Raw genomic sequence first — 19,121 nt, 5'->3', positions numbered from 1 at the left:
CATGTGTAGAATAGTTTAATGGTTTATCTGCCTAACTTATCAATAAGAAGTGATATGATATCGATAAATCTCCTTTTTGCTTTTTGTGTGGCTACCATTTATTTTTACTGAGCATTCGTTACAAAACCGCGTGCCTCTTTTGAGGGAGGACTGAGGAGAGACCAAAGCATAAAGCGGAAAAAGAGGGGGGGGGGGAGTGAGTGCTTGGAACGTGATACCTTCCTCCTTCCTCCTTTCTGTTCACAGTACGTATATATATATAGCTGTGGTGGTGGTGGTGGAAGGACCGGCTGCTGGGCACATGACCTCGTATCAATTCGATAATTAATCAGTAAATAAATGGGTCCTCCAGGAGCTCAAAAAGGCCAGCCACGTAGGATGGACGGTAGGAGGAGAGTCCAAGAATGGGCTCGACCTCAGGCCCCTGGAACTCTCTAGCTAGCTACGATGATTCCTGCTGTCAAAGCTTCTGGGTCTTTACTGCTAAAATCTTCTTTCTTAACCATCTCTTATCACTTTTCAGGAAGGAGTACGCCTTGCATGGGAATTGGCATATTCGTAATTACCTGCAAATTTTAATTATTGCGAGCGATTCGATTGGGATAAATAAAATATCGCATACGTACAGTGCAGTCGAGCTGTATACGGAAAGCTTTGGCTTCGGGCCTCCAGTAGCTTTGTCATATGTTACTGATATCTATCTCTTATCTCTAGTCTATGGATTGGATATTAACTTTTTCTCCATCAAAAAGAAGGGGGGAAAGAAAAAAAAAAAGAAAAGTTTACTTTTGCTTTTGTCTTCTTTCATGCTGTGAGAAGTATATGGCTTCGATTGCACCCATACTGACGCTACCATAGTGACTGCAAGGATAAGCATAAAATTACTAGTCAATGACTGAAATAAATAAAGATTGATTTTGAGCCTTATTATCTTGTTTCATGGTTGCATAGAATGAATAGTACTCTTGCAAATATACAGTCACACCCTATTTGCGTGGAGATTGCTGGGGAGTTTTTATTTATTTTATTTATTTTTTATGATGCTACATGCCAGTCCTAAAAGGATAAGAAGTCAAGTCAGGTCATGAGAAATTGATGCTTCATTCTCATGTTTGAAAAGGTATCGTCTTAGCCAGCTGACGTGTCCAAGGCCAAATGGACCATAACCACCAGCATGGTAAAGGGTGAATCCCATGAGCTAGGAACATTTTTGGATGGTTTAAGGTCCAATATGTACGTTTTTTTTTTTTTCTTGGTCTGCTTTCAAGACATGGGACATACGTACGTCCACGCGAGCTTCAATCATATCGGTCGAAGTTACCCAGGAAATGTCTACTATCCTCAGTCCTCTCACGGTTATGATATGATAGTAATTAATTTCACACATAGTTTGAGTTTAATTTGAGAAGGGTTCACAATTAATAATAATAATCATAATAATAATAGAGGGTAAATCTGTTTATCCAGAAATGACGGGCAGGTTGCTTTTTCACCCCATATAGACGACTATAGTCCTCCCTCTACATATATATATATATATATATATATATATAGTCGTTACTCGTTAATGACTGGTGGTAAGTGGCGTCGGACGCTCAGATTTCGTTTGGCTTCAGAAACGGAGGAGGCTTTGGGATTTGTAGCCCATAGGACTCAATTGTATAAATGAGTAGGACGGGTTGGTACAATTTGTTTACCAATATTTGTTTAAGAGTGTTTTGGCTTTTACAGCGCAGAGATGGTTGACTGACTTTGATTATTCCGGCCTCTTCCCCCAATTCATATTATTATATCTTCTCTTTTATCTTAATTTCTTTCACCTTTTTTTTTTTTTTAGGTTTTGGTTTCGCTTTCCCAAAACCGCCTCTGTTTTTTATTTTTTATTTTTTGTTAAAAAAAAAATTTATCTTCTTTTGATTTCGGGCGAAACAAAACTGCCTTATATTTTAGTCGCGTTATAATTACGGCAACGCCCCTGCTTGTGTGTGTGGTACGTTTCCCGCTGCAATAATGACCCAATAAATTATCATCATATTCCATTCATCATCACCACACTCATAGAATAATAGCCTATTCTTGGGCGAGAGGATTTAATGCTCGCTCAACCAGCGGATCTCAAAAAATTTCTGAACCCGGATCTGAAACTCTTTTTAAGGCACTGGACGTCAGCAAGAAACGGAGCTTACTTGTGTGTTTGGAGTGCGGAGATGGAGAGGGAGAGGGAGAGACAGACAGAGAGAGTCCTCTCTAAATCCACCTACTACAGAGTATGTTGTTAAACAAATGAAGGAAGAAAACAAGAGGAGGAGATAATGATAATTATGTATAGCTTCAATGTTTTTGTTGAACGACTTTACTATAACATTTTTAAATTTCAAAAGAGCAAAGAGAAGATGAGTACGTTTATCATAATGCCAGCCCATTAATACATTCCACCTTATAAATGCGTTTACGCAATCTTTTACCCCTTCTTTTCCTTCATATATATATATAATATATATATATATATATATATATATATATATATATATATTTTTTTTCTGTGACTTTCTTTGTCACTACTTGGTAATAAATAAGCTCCCTTGGTTCGCCTTTTTTATTTTAATTGTAATTCCACCTAATCAAGCGGATTGTTAAAGATGCGTACAAACGCATCATCATCGTCTTCACGTGTATACCTTACCTTTTAGTTATCCTCTGGAATAGTTTTTTGTACAGTTTACCATATTCATCAGCGAATATGCTATGCGTGTGAAGATAATAACGGGGGATGAGTTGGTAACTTGGTAGAGGAGGAGGGTAGGGAGAAGAAGTGGGGAGTGTGATGAACAGGAAATGAAAAAAGTAACCTGCTCTTTCTTTGTAATTGTCTCGTGTTATTGCTGCTAGTTGCTCGTAGTCATAGCTTAACAAAGCGCAGGAGGGGTTAAAAAAAAAAGTGAGAGAGAGAGGGTCCAAGCGCACCCAAGCTTACTTCTTTCCCCCGCTCTTCCGTGGCGGCGGGCACCATTTCTTTCAAAAACAACATCTCTCTCTCTCTCTCTCTCTCTCTCTCTCTCTCTCTTTTTGTTGCTAGTTTTTCATAGGAAAGGAGCTATTTGTTTTGAGTTCTCTCTTTTGCATCTGTATGCATGGAAGAAAGGGAGAGTATGATGATGGTATCCGGGTCTGAAGGCGTAGGCAGAGTTCGAGATGAAGCAGGTGAAGCCGGAGAGGGGGGAGGCGGAGGAAGAGCGAAGGAGTCCCCGTCCTCGACTCCATCGCCTTCTCCATCCCCCACCCCATCCCCACCAGCTGGACAGGTCGGTTTTGTGAGCGAAACTGGAGCGCCACCGGATGTCTCGAGCATGGGAATGGGCACGGGAAGCGGCAGCGGCGAGGATCCGGCAAGAAAGAAGCGGGGAAGGCCGAGAAAGTATGACGGAATGGGTCTTGCGCTGTCTCCAGATACGTTCTCTCCACTTTCCTCCTCTGACTTCTCCGCCAAACGGGGTAGAGGGCGGCCACCTGGCTCCGGCAGACGCCAGCTCCTCGCTGCTCTCGGTTAGTTCCTCTTCTTCCACTTCTCCCCTGACCGACCATCTTTGTTATTCCCTTTCTTTGTACTTTAGATTTCAATTTACCTGATATTAAACAGGAGAGTCCATCTCTTTCTTTCTTTCTTTCTTTCTTTCTTTCTTTCTTTTTCTTATGAAGAGAAAAGGCTTGTATTTCTTCTTCAAAATTTGTATCTTCCTTGGCTTTAGTTTATCACAATTTGATTATCACGAGCAACTCGTGCCAATTTGAGCTTTAATTGTTGGCAGTGTTGCCTACTTTATTCAATGTGGTAACAGCTCATCTCCTCTTATTTGGATACAGGCCTTTTGTAAGTTCCTTGTGAAGAAACTTGTGTTGCCCACTGTTTTCCTTTTTCGAGCTGTTCCCCAAGGAAACATGGGAAATCTTCTGGTCTTTATATTTCAAAATTGAGTTTTTTTTTTTCCTCCTAGTCTTTTGTTGGTGGTTCTTCTATCTTTTTTCTCATCTGAATTTTTTTTTTTTTTTTTTTGGAAATTTTTGCCTGTGAAGGGGGTTGGTTTGCATTCTCTGCTGGAGGGAACTTCACACCGCATGTTGTGACCATAGCTACAGGGGAGGTAACGCGCTGACCTAGTTACTACGTTGCAGATGACTGTTTACTCTCTCCTACTTCTGTACCTTGGATCTCCCACCCCATTTCATCTCAATCTAGCGTGAATTTGATCGGGGAGTACTAAATACTAATTGTTGTGTGTATATTTTTTTTTATGGAACCACTAGGATGTTGCTGCGCGAATATTGTCATTCTCCCAGAAGGGCCCACGAGCTATTTGCATTCTCTCTGCAAATGGGGCTATTTCGAACGTCACTCTGCGCCAACCAGGTTCTTCTGGTGGCACCTTGACTTACGAGGCATGAGCTGCAATCGTTTCTCTTTTCCTCCTTAAGTAATGTTTATTGTCTAATGTCATACTTCTTTGCATGTTGATCACATTAATTCTCGATTAGTTGCATCTTTACTTAATCCTCGGTCTTTGTATTTTTCTTTTTCATGGCCCGATGAACCGAGCTAGGAGCAGCAATAATCGAGCTATTTTAGTTTCCAAAGGGTCACAGATTTTTACAGCATTACTCTGAATCTTTCCTTTTAGCAGCTTACTTTCAACCTTCATCTCTTAGAAGATTGTGCATGCATTTTATAGATTTCTATGAAGCAACTATAAATAAGTTATTATTGTTCTGTAACGTATAAACTAAGTTCATGTAGCTAACGAGAAATAACTTGGGTGTTGGAACTTTTTTCGGGAGAAATCTCATGCGATTGCTAGAATCATAATGCAATGGGAAAGAAGTATATCATGATATGCCCTGATTAAAAGTACGGTTGGAACTTGGAACAATCACATATTTCATTTAATGTGTGATTCTTAGGAGATCTCAGAGGCCTGATGAAATGCAAAATCTTTTGAGTATATCAATCAGCAATCCTTATGTACAGAAATAGGGATCAAAAAGAAGATCAAGGGAGCCATGAAACCTAGAAGCCAAATGGTTGTTACTAGTTAGGAAGATCTACCTTCCAGATCTATAGGTTTTCTATCTTTAAGGGGCTACAATCAGATAGAATCCATTGTTGTGGGTGGTATGATAAGTTACTAGTAGTGTCTTCAATGTGTCAATAGGATATTTCATAAGTATACATGATCGAGAACTTCTGTTATTATTTATTTTATTTGTTCAAATACTCCATTTAATTTGATCTTTCATGAGCGTGCATGCCAGATATTGATGTCTTAGTATTCATATCTTCTCAATGCAGGGGCGTTTTGAGATTCTATCCTTATCTGGATCCTTCTCAATCACGGAGAATGGCGGTGTACGCAGTAGAACGGGTGGGATAAGTGTCTCGCTGGCTGGACCAGATGGCCGTGTTGTCGGTGGAGGAGTTGCTGGATTGTTGCTTGCTGCTAGCCCAATTCAGGTATCAGCAAAATATACTTATTTTTGCTATTGATTTTTCCCCTTCTTGGCTTAAGCTTTGCTCATTAGATCAAGTTGACCTGTTGCATATCAGTCAGGCTATCTATCATGTAATTGCACGCGTGTTGTGTATAATCAAGCTCTGCAAATCAGTGAGTCTGTCAAAAAGAGTTCATATTAATAAGCCTTGGAGTCACCTTAGTAAAATTCCAACTCACATGAAATGAACAAGCTTCTATTTTGCATAACTTTCCACAGTAATTTTACTAGCGGCGACTATTGAATGATGAAACTGTATCAGAAATTAGGAATTCTTTATGCTTGCACATTTCTAGTCGACCAACATGATTAAGCCAGTTCCAGAATGATGACATACAATTATTATACTGTCCGCTGGAAGTGGTATGTAACTGTTGATTTTGTTAAACTCTCAGTTTTGGCAGTAGAACCTAGAAAATGCCTTTGGTATAAATATTTGATATAACTACAGCTAATTTTTACAATGATTGGATGGTAATACGTACTGCTAATCTTGTGTCATATTCTTTAATAGGTTGTCGTTGGGAGTTTTATACCCGATACTTTCAAAGAGCACAGAAGGAGATCTAACCAGGAAACAGTGTTACCTGCACTTCCGGCTAATGCTGCTGTGCTGACATCTGCAAGGCCCATATCTCAGGCAACACCCGACGATGACTGCGAGACACCAACATCAACTATACCTGGGCAAGACCATGGAGATGTGGAAAACAGCATTAGCAACCAAGCAAACCCAAATCCCAGTTCTTTCAAGATGATGGGATGGCCTCCTGGCTTGCAATCTTCAGAGTGCAAGCATTCTCCTGATATTAATGTATGCTTGCCTGCAGAGTAGCATCAAGGTTGTTGTCTCTGCTGCTCCTAACGCTATCTTACCGTTCTAACAAGTGAGCTGATAGTTCTATCAGGTATTAGCTTGGAGATAGTTTAGCCAGACTGGGAGGACATGCAATCTGATGATTAAGTGGGCTTCTAGTTGCTCTAACTTGATTTGTGTAACAGTGAACTGAACCTGCAAGGTTCCAGTAATGTTTTCTCTTATTGTAGGTGTTATGATTGTTATTGTTGTTCCGTTTATTGTTCTATCCAATGATGGCTTGGGGAGGCTAGTGTTTTCTTTACGGTGCTTCTTTGGTAGTAGTAATTAACTTTGTGAATTCCGATGGATTCCATGTAGACGTCTTCAAATTACTACTTCTTGGATGTTATGTTTGTTTTCGTAGCAGAGGTAGTAGATATGGTCGGTCGATCGTCTGTGGTTATGAAATTCCCAGGAGCAGATGATGAAGTAGAGGAATAGCTTTTGATCCTTGTCATAACTTTAGATCTCCCACATGGTGTGTTTTGTTTCTACCAAGTTGAAGATATAATAACCCTTTCTGTTTTCGAGACATTTTATTGGCTACATCAGGAAGACGTGCTTTCATACGACCCTTCTTGACCATATGAATTTTATCAACAGTTTAGCTTGGATTATTATTATTATTTATCAAATTTCATGTTAGATGCAATTAATTTCCCTAAACCGATATATATATATATATGAAAAAAAAAAAAGAAGAGAAAAAGCTTTGGTTGGAAACGGAAGTGATCGTAATAACCAGTTTTTACTATAGATTATCGGATCATGTAGATTATCGGATCATGTAGATGTAATTAAAGGATCGTATCGCGAATAATTTTTTATTTAGGCAAACCAAAAAAATCTGAACTTCTGGAGTGATGTTACGGTGTCAAGGCGCCAAGTAAAAAAAAAACACAGCATATTAGTTAATGGGCCGATCTATTCAATTGGATCGGGCCTCATCTTTGGATCCGCACAACTACCAATATGGCGTCGTATAACATAAAACCCCTAACCCTAGTCTTTGATCGTTCTGGTGGCGGGCAGTTCGTAGGAGTAGAGATGGCGAAAGGAGATGACGCCGTGAGGAAGAAGAGGAACAAGACTAACCGCAAGCGCATGCGGAACAGCGAGTCTGCCGTCTCCGCTCGCGTCGCTTCCATTATTGCCGCCAAGCGCCGCCGCAAGGACGGAAAGCGCCGCATGTGCGAGGTCTTTTCCCCATCCCCACGCAAAAAATATTAGTGCTTTGCAGACTTTGACATTTCTTGGATCAATTCTTTTCAGGGGATGTGTTATAGCCTTCCGACACCCGACGACCCCTTCAACGATCGGCGCGGGAAGAAGGAATTGCCCAAGAAAAAGGATCTCCCCGGAAACCGCAAGCAAAACGGAAAAAAGCTGCAATCTTCCAACAAAAAAGAGTCGGCCAGTGAGAAACCGATTTCTACCCTAAAGCTCGGTGCAAGGAGTGACGGAGATGACTACGGTTGCCCGTCCAAGTTCCTTATCCTCTGCCTCAACGCCATTCAAAATTCTTGGACGGAAGAGGGTGTTTTTGACGAGAGTGCGGTCGGCCCACTCGTGGCCAGCAGTTGGGGGGTCGAGTTTTGGAGGTGTTGCTCCGCCGGATCAAATGTCCTGGACACGAGTGGGGGATGTGCTTCCAGAGAGCAGGTCGCGTGGCTGGTTTCTACGGCGTCGGATATCGTCGCAAGAAAGGAGAAGCAGGGGCTTTGCGTCAGCAGTCCCTTCCTTCTGTTCCTTGTGCCATCTCAAGAGAAGGCTGCTCAGGTCCTACATCATCTCCTTTTGATCTTTTTGCTCTTGTTACCTCAGTGTTATGGATCTATTCTATGTCAATGATTAGGTGAGATCGGTATGCAAGCCACTAAAGGCTCTCGGAATCCATACAGTAAGCTTACACCCCGCGGCTCCGATAGATCATCAGGTTCGTGGGTAAGTGGGCGGCCGACCTTTTCCATTTATAGTGGCTTTTTCCAAGTGAAATGCTCGGGTGAAGTAGATTGGGTTTATTGACTTATACCTTCTCCTTCTCCATATCCATCGGACCTTTTGTGTTTCTATGTAAGCCAACAAATATGCAAGAAAAATGAGATGCATGATTTAAGAGAAATATAGTGCTGACATGCATTTACTGTGAGTGGTCCCCGCAAATGTATAGTTTCCATTCTTACTGACAGATGGAAATGCTTCCTGTGTTCTATATTTTCAGTTTAGGAGTTTTGCCATTTTGCTGAACTGTACTAGCATGGCCTTAAGTCCAGTCGCAGAGCAATAATTCTCTTCTTTTCCTTTTTCTCAAGGGCTTATTATATCTTCTTGTGTTTTTCCAAGGACAGTTTAAGGAGTTGTGAGCCGGAGTTCCTTGTCTCCACTCCAGAGAGGCTTCTTGAGCTAGTTTCCTTGAGGGCCGTCGACATATCTGGTGTATCATTATTGGTAAGAATCTATAAGAAATATGATTCGTACCAGATTTCTGATGTCTAGACCTACATACTGTGATCTGCATAAACAGCTTCATGAATCTGGGAGTAATTCTTTTACTGCAGCATTGCTAAATAGATTGATCTTACACCCTCAAATGTATTGTTATTCAACCTTGCTATGCAGATTGAGATAATAATATATTTGAGAGGTTTTTGGATGATAGAGAATTACACTTGTATTGTAATTTGAACTATAATGTGTTGATTGATGTCCTAGACAATCTGTGAGGCAAATGACTTTCCTTTTGTCCTTTTTAACAGAGATTGACTCCATTTCTTAGAATATCAGGGAGGTGCCCAATCAATAGCACCACCAAGAATATACATAGTTTCTGGATGTTTAGGATTTAGGGTTATCATCTCAGGAATTACAGTCTAGCTGAACTTTCTCATTTTCATGCTTTTGCATATATTCTTGCAATCTGGCTGCAAAAAGTAATCAATGCATTTAATTGAATTTAATATATTGTATGTTGTTTTCATCTTTCTAATCTCTCTTCTTCTTTTTTCTGTTTTCACTTTTCAGGTTCTTGATGGACTAAAATGTTTTGCAGACCTTGACCTTGTTGATAAATTAAATTTTATTAGGGATAGTATATCTGGCAGTCCTCATACAGTTGTCTTTAATGATTCTGATGGAGAAGTATTTGCATCATTAGCACAAAATCTACTCAGCGGAGCAATTACTAGGCTGTCTCTCAGTGATTCTCTTGTTAGTAAAAGTGCTTTTGTGCAACAATATGTACATTTCTGTGCATCAGAAGAACAAAAGATATCAGAGGTAATTGCAGCACATAATTTTTTCCCTCTAACATGCTGGAAAACTTTATTTATTTATTTTTATTGAGTTTGAACTCTTTATGATGAGATAATATATCAAATATCTGTCTTCAGGCTTGTTGATTATTACAGTAATTGCTAATTTGGCAAGTCGAGACATGGTTTATTGGACCAGTTTTTGACTGCTTACTTTGACTTGATTTTTGACCTTTGAGCAGTTAAGCATTTTGCTTGTCCTTGCTGCAGAAGTCGCAGGATATTATCTGTTTCTTTATATCTTCATTCTCATGTAGTGTCTTTCTCATGTCTTTTAGCATATAAGTGTTTTGAAAACTTAAGGTACTTCACCAATGGCAGTTTGTGTTACCACACATTTACTGTTGACACTTCTCTGGTAGTATTGATGAGTCTCATCTTGCAGGTCATGCAAATTCTTGTCCAAACACTGGATAACCAAACTCACCAGAGTGTAAAGATGCTAGTTATAGCAGGAGGTGCTAGTAAGGCTCAACTACTGGCTTTATCCCTCAAAAGTGAATGTAGGAGCTTCGCTGAAGACCCGACCGGTGACTCTTTTACTATACATAAGGGGTAAGGATGTGATTTTTCAATCTAATATTTTCTATGAAACTTTGGAACTCTTTTTAACTGTGGCTTTGAAACCCTTCTTTTAGCCATGTTTTATTTCTCAGACTTTAATTTGTCATAGTGAGGACTTTCTTTTCTCATTGGAACAACAACCCTTTGTGGTATATCTGTTGAAAGAAATTGCATTTTCTACAGTGAGAAGGAAGCAATAATATCGGTGAAGGACGGAGAAGATATTGAGAAATTTGAGATTGTTGTAGTCGTAGATTTTCCTTCAATTGAAGATTATGTTGACATTCTCACAAGAACAGCACGCCATTCTGTTGTGGGGATTCTTCATAGTTTCTTTTGTAAAGCAGATACCCCTGTTGCACAACCTTTGATAGAGGTTCTTATGCAGTGCGGCCAGATAGTGCCTGAAGAAATTAGAAATTTGGGTTCCACATAGGATTTTTGTTGGAGTTGGATTGACATTATACCGATCCTGCTTTTTGTTTTTATTCATTTCTTATTAGTCTCTCCTGCTGTTCTCTCAATTTTGTCAGGGTTTTGAATTTTGCTTCTATATCATGTAGGTTATCATCAAAAGATAAATACAATCTGTAGCCTCCACCATTTGAGAAATCAAGATGCATGCTTAATTTATGTTATCTAACTCGGCTTTTAGCTGCCATGGATTTTAGAGGTGCGCTCTCCTGATTTTCTTTTTGTGTGCTCCACAAATTCATGTTCCGAGTTCTTTTCGTAAGTGTGTTACGAGGAAAATAGTCTCTTTTCTTTTCTTTTCATTTTCTGATATATGAGAGAGAGAGAGAGAGAGAGAGAGAGAGAGAGAGTGCATATAAAGCATTCTTGTTTACTATGGCCTCCGTAAATTTTCCTGGGCATCCCCACATCTATCAAACCTTGGAGAGCAACTGTAACTCTGTAAGCTAAACAGTGTGCACACTTGCAAAGATAAGGTGACAGCCGCAGCTAAGTGAAACTTCTGTTCAGGTAATCATCCAAAATTAATTCCACTCGGCATATAACCATCCAGCGAAGGTCTTGCAAAGCAAATATTCTTGCATAATCACATTCTGCAAGGCAGTGATATTTCTGGACATAATACGAACAAATATTTACATTACTCAAGTACAGGTTTATGTGATTGAACAGCAACCAAAATATGGCAGTAGAAAAAATCTCCTGCCCAAGTGAGCAACTGTATCGTCTCCTTATTACCAAGCTAGCAAAGCAGATGCAATAGAAGAAAATGACAAATTACATATGTTACTTTACAACTATTATCTTATTTTTCCTTTTCCAACGTAATCTTGCCAAAAAGAAAAAGAAGAAGAAGAAGAACCAAAAAAAAAAAAAACCGCACTCTCTAATTTGCATCTCTACACACTGAACTTAAAGCTAAAACGTGTACTTCTGTGCTGCTGCTGCTTTTGTGAAGGAGATAACTAAAACTTCCTGTCCATTATTTTCATCTCCTACCAAGTATCGCCTTCCATCATTGCGGATTGACTGTTCTTTACACGAGTAGTACCCCCATGGAAATAAACAATCAAAGAAGTCTGCTTGACTTTATGTATATGCTGCTGCTTTAACCCCACTGATATCTATTATGAATGGGGGACGAAGGTGCCCACATGACCGAAACCAACCACAAAGAAAGCAATTCCTTGGAGAAAGAGGTATATGAAGTAATGATTCTTCCCCAAGGCAACATCATAACACCCACAGAAGAAGAGGAAAGCTCCAACACCAAGCTCCAAAAGATGTAACCTGATTTTTAGATGTGGATCAATAAGACAAGAGAATTCAAAAAACTGAAAGAACAATTGGTTGAGTGTACACTCTTTTAATCTTACTATCACACATAATTGTAGAAAATTGCACTTCTTTCGCTTTATATCGCTTTTGTCTGACCAGTTAAATATCTTCTCTTTTTAGATTGAACGATGACAGTTGAAGAAAGGCTAAGTCTTCTTAACAATGAAAGGATGAACAAGTACCTTTCACCTATCCTGATCCGTGGCTTCTTAGCTGCTTTACCAGGAATTTTTGCCTTCAGAGCATCTCCTAACTTTTCGGTGACCACCCATTCATTTACTCTCCCTGCTTCCAACAAGCCAATGAATGTAGCTTTTGTTCTGTGCAAAGACATGACATTCTCGAAGAGGATCCAAAACACAAGCAAGTGAAGAGACCTGCAACAGTACATCAATAGAAAGTGAGGATGTGGGATGGGAAATATATAGGAAAATAAGAACCGATAAATTCTCTTTAGCATTTGGTAAAGTTAGAAATTCTTTTGCTCTCGTAGAAGTGCTTACTTGCATATGAAAAGGAAAAACCAATTTGAAGAGGCAATGATCATATAGCCATAACAACATAATAGGTAAATGGAATGAAATGCAAACCTTGGAGTTCCAACAGCATTGAGAAGTGTAATGATGGAAGGGATATAAACTGCACCCCATTTTGGTATTTGAACCTCAGGCACCAAGACAGTTGCAGGGATCACCAAGCAGTAAAACACAAAAGTTACGATATGTGCTACAATTTTCCGTACAAAGAAGAAATTGTAGATCACATGAACTTTCTTCCAAAGAGACACTCTCTGCATTTTTTCCAAGAAAGAGGATCATTAGAAACTGATAGTGTATATTATTTGAAAATAGTCCTTCCCCGCTTCCTCACACTTAGCTGACCTTATTTCTGGCAATCTCCAACAACATTTTTCTGAACAGATTTGCTGGTCCACAAGACCATCTATGTTGCTGATAACGGTAGGCCTTGAAGGTACTTGGAAGTTCATTTTTAACCTGAATTTAATAGGAAATTATTATGAAAATACATGGATAAACTCTTTAACAGAGGCAACTATGGGATATCTGTTGAACACAGCAGATGACACATCCATGATCAGAGTTCAAAAGAACTAAAAGAATTATTTAGGCATTTATTTCAGGCCAACTACTTGCTAGCAGTGTCTTAATTAGGAGGGATGCAAAAGAAAGAGAATGAATCACTCCCCAAGAGATGACATCTATCTACTAAATCTTCTGAGACACAACTTATTTAGAGAAGTACAACACAACATTCTAAGAGTGAATGCAAATAACAGGAACCAATGGACAATACAAGAATACCTTGAGGTCTCCAAGGAATACGAACTTCCATCCCTTGAGGCTTGCTCGAACAGCCAAATCCATGTCCTCAACTGTGGTTCTATCCTTCCAGCCTCCTGCTTCATTTAGAGCTGCAATTCTCCACACACCAGCAGTTCCTGTGGAGAAATTCAACAATATGCTACTATAAGAGAATCAGTTAGAGAAGTGTTTCATTGGTAAGAGAGGAGCGAGGAAGCTTTAGCTAGTAATGTTACATGTTCTAATTATCTTGCTTCCAAGTTCCGATAGTATTCTGCAAGCAGGCTGTGCCATCACTCCATAAATCATCCTATCTCTAACACAGACTTTCTTTTCACAAAGATATCCAACAGACAATTGCATACTCGTGATCCATGAGATGTCATCTACTTGGCAATTTAATTTCAGAAATTCAAACTGCGGAAGTTCTTTGTATATATTATAGACATACAACAACTCTTTCTCGGTGTCATAGTGTAAATTTCCATCAAGTCAACCCTTCAAATTGTATGTGACATTTATAAGAAAATTCCAACGACTACTTAGTTTGAATTGCTTGGTCACTAATTTACCAATTACAAAACCTTAGTTACTCTTTCTTTCTTTCTTTTTTCATTTATCTCATAATGCTTTTCCCCTATGATGTCCATTTGCATGTTCATTTCCAGAGTTGGGAATTATTTTAAAGAATGGAGAAGCTGACGACTTACCATTGAAGCCAAAGAAAGCATAGGTGGAGGACCCTACTTCTTGCTCCACAGTGAAGTGGTAATCTAAGGACATCTCCTGCATCCTCGTCATCAAGCATTCATCCGAATTGACTGCAAAACTATTATCCAGTTAGTAATAGGACGAAATTAGAAGAAAATCAAAATGATAATTAATTCCACTCCCTCAGAAGAAGTGGTGTGAAAGAGTTTTCCACTAACATAGCAGCCTGGCCTGCTTTATTTCTTGTGTGTGTGTCGACTAGTGAAAGGTTTGTCATCATCGAATAGTTCCTCAGGCATGCAGGTTGCGGATTAATTGTTAGTATAAAGTTAGGGATAAGAAGAGGTACAAGGTAAGTTTGTCAAAAACCCTGAGATAAAAAAAACGAAAGTGGAATAGTTAAAAGAGTGAGTGTCGGTGGAAAATAGGAGAGGTCCACACGGTCTTGCCAACATGCAAGAATAAATTATTTGAGGCAAGATAGAAGCTGAAGAATAACTGCACATGGAGAGGAGAAGGAAGTGGATGGATGGATGGATGGTGGAAACAAAGAGGTAGAGTTGGCTTTTACCAACTACTAGTACAAATACACCTAGTTGTTAATTGCACATTACAACAAAACAGTGAAAACAGTATCGGTCAAATTCACGGCTAATGCGTGATTTAAATGGACGCTAATCACGAAGATGATCAAGATGCAATAGCAGGATTAGATGGGTTGGTTTCTTCACGTTACGGACAGCGGAGCAGTTTGCGAAAAAGGGACCACTAACTCAACCCCAACCCACCGCTCCCCCTTGTAAAGCTTAAAAAGGTTTCGAGGATCAATAGCAGTAGCAGTAGCAGTAGCAGTAGCAGTAATCACACAAAGCAAAGCAAAAGAGAAGAATGGATCTCCTCTAATATTAGAGGGTGACAAAGGGAGAGATGTTAAGAAAAGTCGAAACCAAGATGGATGGAGTTAGTACCCTACTAAAGTTCAAATGATGGAGAATCCAGCTAGCTCAAGGATGATGGTCATTAAGAATGACCTGAGAGATCAGTAATTAAGGACCGACGAAGGGGTAGTTTTAGTTATCTCGATTCCAGAGTCGATAGAGCGTGGTAGGACCCGGCTTTTGTCGGCGAGAAGATAGATCATGGGCTTAAATAAGAAAGACTGAGAAGGCCACATCACATGTCAATTCCCATCGCATATAACTACTCTATAATGGGAAAAGTAAATAGATATATGATTTACAAAGGACGGACTTGGTATGTATATATATATATATATCTATCTATTGTCATGTACGATGTAGCTAGAAAAAGTCCCAGACATATGATTTAGGCATCTACCAGCCAGTATAAATGGTGTGGACCATCGTGAAGTCATCAAAGAGATTCTTATCATCCATAGAGTGAAGGTAAGATATAGTTAAGAGTAGTAAAGTAGAAAAGGGGAGGCAACTAATGGTTTGAAGTTGTTGGTTGGAATTAGTAAAACTTCCTCCTACATCCACATTTATGATGAATTATAAAGTAGGGCAGTGGTGACGACTGACGAATAGATCAGCAGAAGAAACCAACAAGCTGTGTACAAAAATATATAGATGTGGAAGAGAAGGGTAGCTGAAATGGACGGGTAGGGTGAGGTGTAGGTGTAGCGAGGCAATGGCAAGGGCAAGGGCAAGGGCAAAGGTAAGGGCATGCATTAATTGGGGCTCGTGGTACAACCTTGGTCCTTCCCCTCTCTCTACACTAATTAAAAACAGTGGCACTCTGCTGCTTATACCTTCTAAAGAGTAAATAAAATTAAAAGGTCGCAACAGACAGACAGGATGGAGAAGTAACATGCATGAAAGAGGCCACCAACTGCAACGTGAAAAAAGAGAGACTGCAACGCCCACCGACACCTCTCTTGCACTACTACTAGTAACAGAACAGGTAATGCAATATAACAACAAGTGGCGACCATCCAGGTATTGACTCAAACTTTCGATTTCTATTTATTAAGAAAAAGAAAAGAGAGAAGTAGGTGGGTGGGTCTGTTCTTTTTCTACCATACCATAAGCTTAAACAAAAGGGGAAGGAAAATTAATAAGCTAAGGTCAGTCCATTTATGAGGCCGGATCTCAATCTGGTGGTTTGGGCACACCACACTTTATATCCAATGGGGCAAGCAAGAAGTAATTAGGCCATCAATAAAATAATGAGATCAGAAGTGGAGGAGACGTGGCAACCTGTGGTTGAGACTCGAGGACACACACACACACACACACACAAAAAAAAAAAGAGTTAAGAGTAAGATGCTGACCAAATTTCCAGCGGGCTTGGACGAGACCAATATCTGGGTTGTGGAGGAGGAAAGGTATGGTGCGCCAGAGGAAGTCGGGTTCGGGTTGGAAGTCGGCGTCGAAGATGGCAACGTAGTCGCAATCCTTAACGTAGCTGTGTTTCATCCCCTCCTTGAGTGCCCCTGCCTTGTACCCCTTCCGGTTGTCCCTGATCTCGTACTTTATGTTTATTCCTTTGCTTGCCCACCGTTGGCACTCTAACTCCACCAAATCCTGCATCCCATTAAACCCCCCCGCCCACATCACAACAATATTAATTAACATAACCCATGCAGGTTAGAACATCAATTGGTTTATATGTTCTCTTGTCTAGATTACCCTGTCATGAGAGCAGAGCACCTCGAGACGTGGATCTGAAAGGGCAAAAGGACAGTTTGCCCTGGTCACAGATCAGAGCACCAGTCTTACGTGGAAAGTAACAAAAACTAGCTAGGAAGTAACTGGACCAAGGGAACAAACTAGCTAGGACTAAAAGGCATCAAATTAAAAGAAAAGAAAAGTGAAAGATTAAACTAGGTAATATCTTATTAGAGAGCAGAGAAAGAAGCATCACCACCACTTCTCACTTGCGTTTGATAGCATGATCGAGACATAAATATATAGATCTCCTCCTTCCTTACCTTAATAACTGGGTCTGTGGAATCATCAAGCACCTGGACTATGATGCGGTCCGACGGCCATGAGAGCCCACATGCAGCTCCAATGGAGAGCTGGTACACCTATTAAATTGAGGCCCGTTAAGAAATTATAAAGGACTGTACATTGTTGTGGTATGTAAACTTTGGAAAAGTAGAAAAACAGGGAATTGGATGCAAAGAGTTAGTAAGTACCTCCTTCTCATTATACATGGGGATCTGGACGAGGACCATGGGGTAAGCCGAATTCCCCAACTCCACATCGTCCTTCATGGCCTCCCAACGGTACTTCTTCTCCGGCCTCCTTCCGAGGAGCTTGATGAAGACGATGACAATGGCCATGTAAACCTTCTCGACCAACAGCATTACCGACATGGCCAGGCACAAGAACACTGCCGAGCGAAGCAATGGGACAATCACAGGCGCCCTGATCTGCTGCCATATCAACCCGATGTGCTCCGTGATGTCGTCCCTGCTCCCCTGGAATGCCTCCGGGAGGAGCGCTGTAGAAGAAATCCTGTCCATCTCCACTTCCTCCTTAGTTCCTACTCTCGGAGCAGAGGAAGAGGAATAGTAGTGGGAACTATGTTTTTTTTTTAACTTTTTAACACAAAAGAGAAGAGAAGCTCCCCTTGAAAAAAGATGGGGTTGAAGTAGACGGATTTTTATAAGGGGGCTCGTTAGTTCCTCTTCTCCGTTTCCTTGTAGGAGAAAAAAGTGGCTTTCCTTCTTTTCCTCTTTTTACCCCTTCCCCTTCCTCTACCTTGCTCTTTTTCTTTCTATAATTGATTGATTGTTCAAAATGTCGAAAGCTGGAAATTTTGCTGGTAGATTACGCAAGGGAAAATGCGACGGAGCTGTAATGTCAGGCTTTCTAATCCGAATCCTTTCACAGGCCAGAAAACAAAAGGGAAGTAAGAGGAGACAATAAAGGAGAGAAGATCTATCTATCTATCTATCTATCTATCTATAGATGATGATGAAGGGATCTATATAAAAATAGAAGAAATTAAATAGTAGCTAGCTTATTTAGATCTCACCTTCTTCCTTCACGTAAAAACCATCCCATCCATAACCGACCCACCAAGAACCAGCGCAATGCAGGACAATAGATATACAGGGGCCGGAGATAGGAGTCCTTTTATTCTCCTCCAAAATGTATATATGTAATGTACCAGCAGATGTGCGAAATCAAAAGGGAATTACGTGAAAGAGAAAGCCAACAAAGCTGAAAGGAATAGAAGTTGATCGATGGGTTTCTTGCTTCTTTCCTTTTGCTGGGCGAGAGCAGCAGAAGGTAGAGAGAGAGAGAGAGAGAGAGAGAGCGGGGGAGGAGAGAGAAGAGAGAAACCCAGAACCCCAGGATCCCAACTGCAGTGGTTATAAATAAACACCAAACACCCCCACCCCCCTACTCCCTAAAATAAAATAAACTAAAAATTAATAAGAAAATAATGCACTCGTGACTGGTTTTAATTTCTAATGACCATCAGAACAAAATGTCCAAGCAGAATCCGGGCCGCCCGGTGCAATGTCTCGGCGCAAATCCGGTCCGTCTTCACAGGCCGCCATATTATTATATGTATCTTTTCCCCTTTTTTCCATTGAGTAATTCCAAGATTGCCCCGCCAATGATCATAAATTTCCAGTTGATGAGTTGGACAGTTTGACGTCAAAATGTAACAATACTTTCAAAATTATGCAACTGGTATTAGTACGCAGGCCCATCAACTAACTCTTTAGTAGTCATTGGTGCTTCTGTTATCTCTAGCTACCTTACTTTCGCCATATTTAATTTCTTGTTTATTATATCTAGCTAGATATACGAATATACGATTGTGATGCAAAATGATAATCACAGACCAACTGCAAACATTGCCGGCCATTTCTGTCTCATAGACATACCCAGCAACGTCGTGGACATTAATGACCACGTATGGTTGTAGTACAATAATATCGATATATATATATGTGTGTGTGTGTGTGTGTGCGCGCTTGCGCGCGCTTAACTGGGAAGAAGAGTGGGACGA

At 40.2% G+C, this 19,121-nt stretch overlaps 3 protein-coding genes across 3 annotated transcripts; 2 read left to right on the top strand and 1 right to left on the bottom strand.

The window, feature by feature from the left end:
- The first annotated feature begins 2,816 nt into the window (after positions 1–2,816).
- On the top strand, positions 2,817–6,662 carry LOC140758427 (AT-hook motif nuclear-localized protein 7-like). Its single transcript, XM_073094585.1, has 5 exons — positions 2,817–3,543; positions 4,072–4,139; positions 4,303–4,434; positions 5,342–5,503; positions 6,056–6,662. The coding sequence occupies exons 1-5, from the start codon at positions 3,132–3,134 to the stop codon at positions 6,374–6,376; spliced, it is 1,095 nt and encodes a 364-aa protein (XP_072950686.1). The 5' UTR covers positions 2,817–3,131; the 3' UTR covers positions 6,377–6,662.
- Positions 6,663–7,409: 747 nt separating this feature from the next.
- On the top strand, positions 7,410–10,887 carry LOC140779739 (DEAD-box ATP-dependent RNA helicase 14). Its single transcript, XM_073124981.1, has 7 exons — positions 7,410–7,597; positions 7,673–8,179; positions 8,256–8,344; positions 8,749–8,848; positions 9,422–9,676; positions 10,097–10,266; positions 10,459–10,887. The coding sequence occupies exons 1-7, from the start codon at positions 7,448–7,450 to the stop codon at positions 10,709–10,711; spliced, it is 1,524 nt and encodes a 507-aa protein (XP_072981082.1). The 5' UTR covers positions 7,410–7,447; the 3' UTR covers positions 10,712–10,887.
- A 574-nt stretch (positions 10,888–11,461) lies between these two features.
- On the bottom strand, positions 11,462–18,450 carry LOC140779728 (glucomannan 4-beta-mannosyltransferase 9-like). Its single transcript, XM_073124970.1, has 10 exons — positions 18,132–18,450; positions 17,287–17,977; positions 17,077–17,175; positions 16,417–16,669; positions 14,120–14,230; positions 13,410–13,546; positions 12,969–13,082; positions 12,678–12,877; positions 12,270–12,464; positions 11,462–12,039 (listed from the first exon to the last, which is right to left on the bottom strand). The coding sequence occupies exons 2-10, from the start codon at positions 17,614–17,616 to the stop codon at positions 11,877–11,879; spliced, it is 1,602 nt and encodes a 533-aa protein (XP_072981071.1). The 5' UTR covers positions 17,617–17,977; positions 18,132–18,450; the 3' UTR covers positions 11,462–11,876.
- Positions 18,451–19,121: the final 671 nt, after the last annotated feature.

Source organism: Typha angustifolia, chromosome 3 (genome assembly GCF_048772165.1).
Source record: "Typha angustifolia cultivar Huaian chromosome 3, ASM4877216v1, whole genome shotgun sequence".
Classification (NCBI taxonomy): domain Eukaryota; kingdom Viridiplantae; phylum Streptophyta; class Magnoliopsida; order Poales; family Typhaceae; genus Typha; species Typha angustifolia.
This window is presented reverse-complemented; position numbering and strand designations above follow the sequence as displayed.

Bases quoted from the DNA above. Each gene is read 5' to 3' on its own strand.
- LOC140758427 (XM_073094585.1), top strand. From the start codon at position 3,132: ATGGAAGAAAGGGAGAGTATGATGATGGTATCCGGGTCTGAAGGCGTA. The intron at 3,544-4,071 runs GTTAGTTCCTCT...TTGCCTGTGAAG, and splicing joins CCAGCTCCTCGCTGCTCTCG to GGGGTTGGTTTGCATTCTCT. The intron at 4,140-4,302 runs GTAACGCGCTGA...TGGAACCACTAG, and splicing joins TGACCATAGCTACAGGGGAG to GATGTTGCTGCGCGAATATT.
- LOC140779739 (XM_073124981.1), top strand. From the start codon at position 7,448: ATGGCGAAAGGAGATGACGCCGTGAGGAAGAAGAGGAACAAGACTAAC. The intron at 7,598-7,672 runs GTCTTTTCCCCA...AATTCTTTTCAG, and splicing joins GAAAGCGCCGCATGTGCGAG to GGGATGTGTTATAGCCTTCC. The intron at 8,345-8,748 runs GTAAGTGGGCGG...TTCCAAGGACAG, and splicing joins ATAGATCATCAGGTTCGTGG to TTTAAGGAGTTGTGAGCCGG.
- LOC140779728 (XM_073124970.1), bottom strand. From the start codon at position 17,616: ATGGACAGGATTTCTTCTACAGCGCTCCTCCCGGAGGCATTCCAGGGG. The intron at 13,083-13,409 runs GTATTCTTGTAT...TATTAAATTCAG, and splicing joins TATTCCTTGGAGACCTCAAG to GTTAAAAATGAACTTCCAAG. The intron at 12,878-12,968 runs GTCAGCTAAGTG...GAAAAAATGCAG, and splicing joins TGGAGATTGCCAGAAATAAG to AGAGTGTCTCTTTGGAAGAA.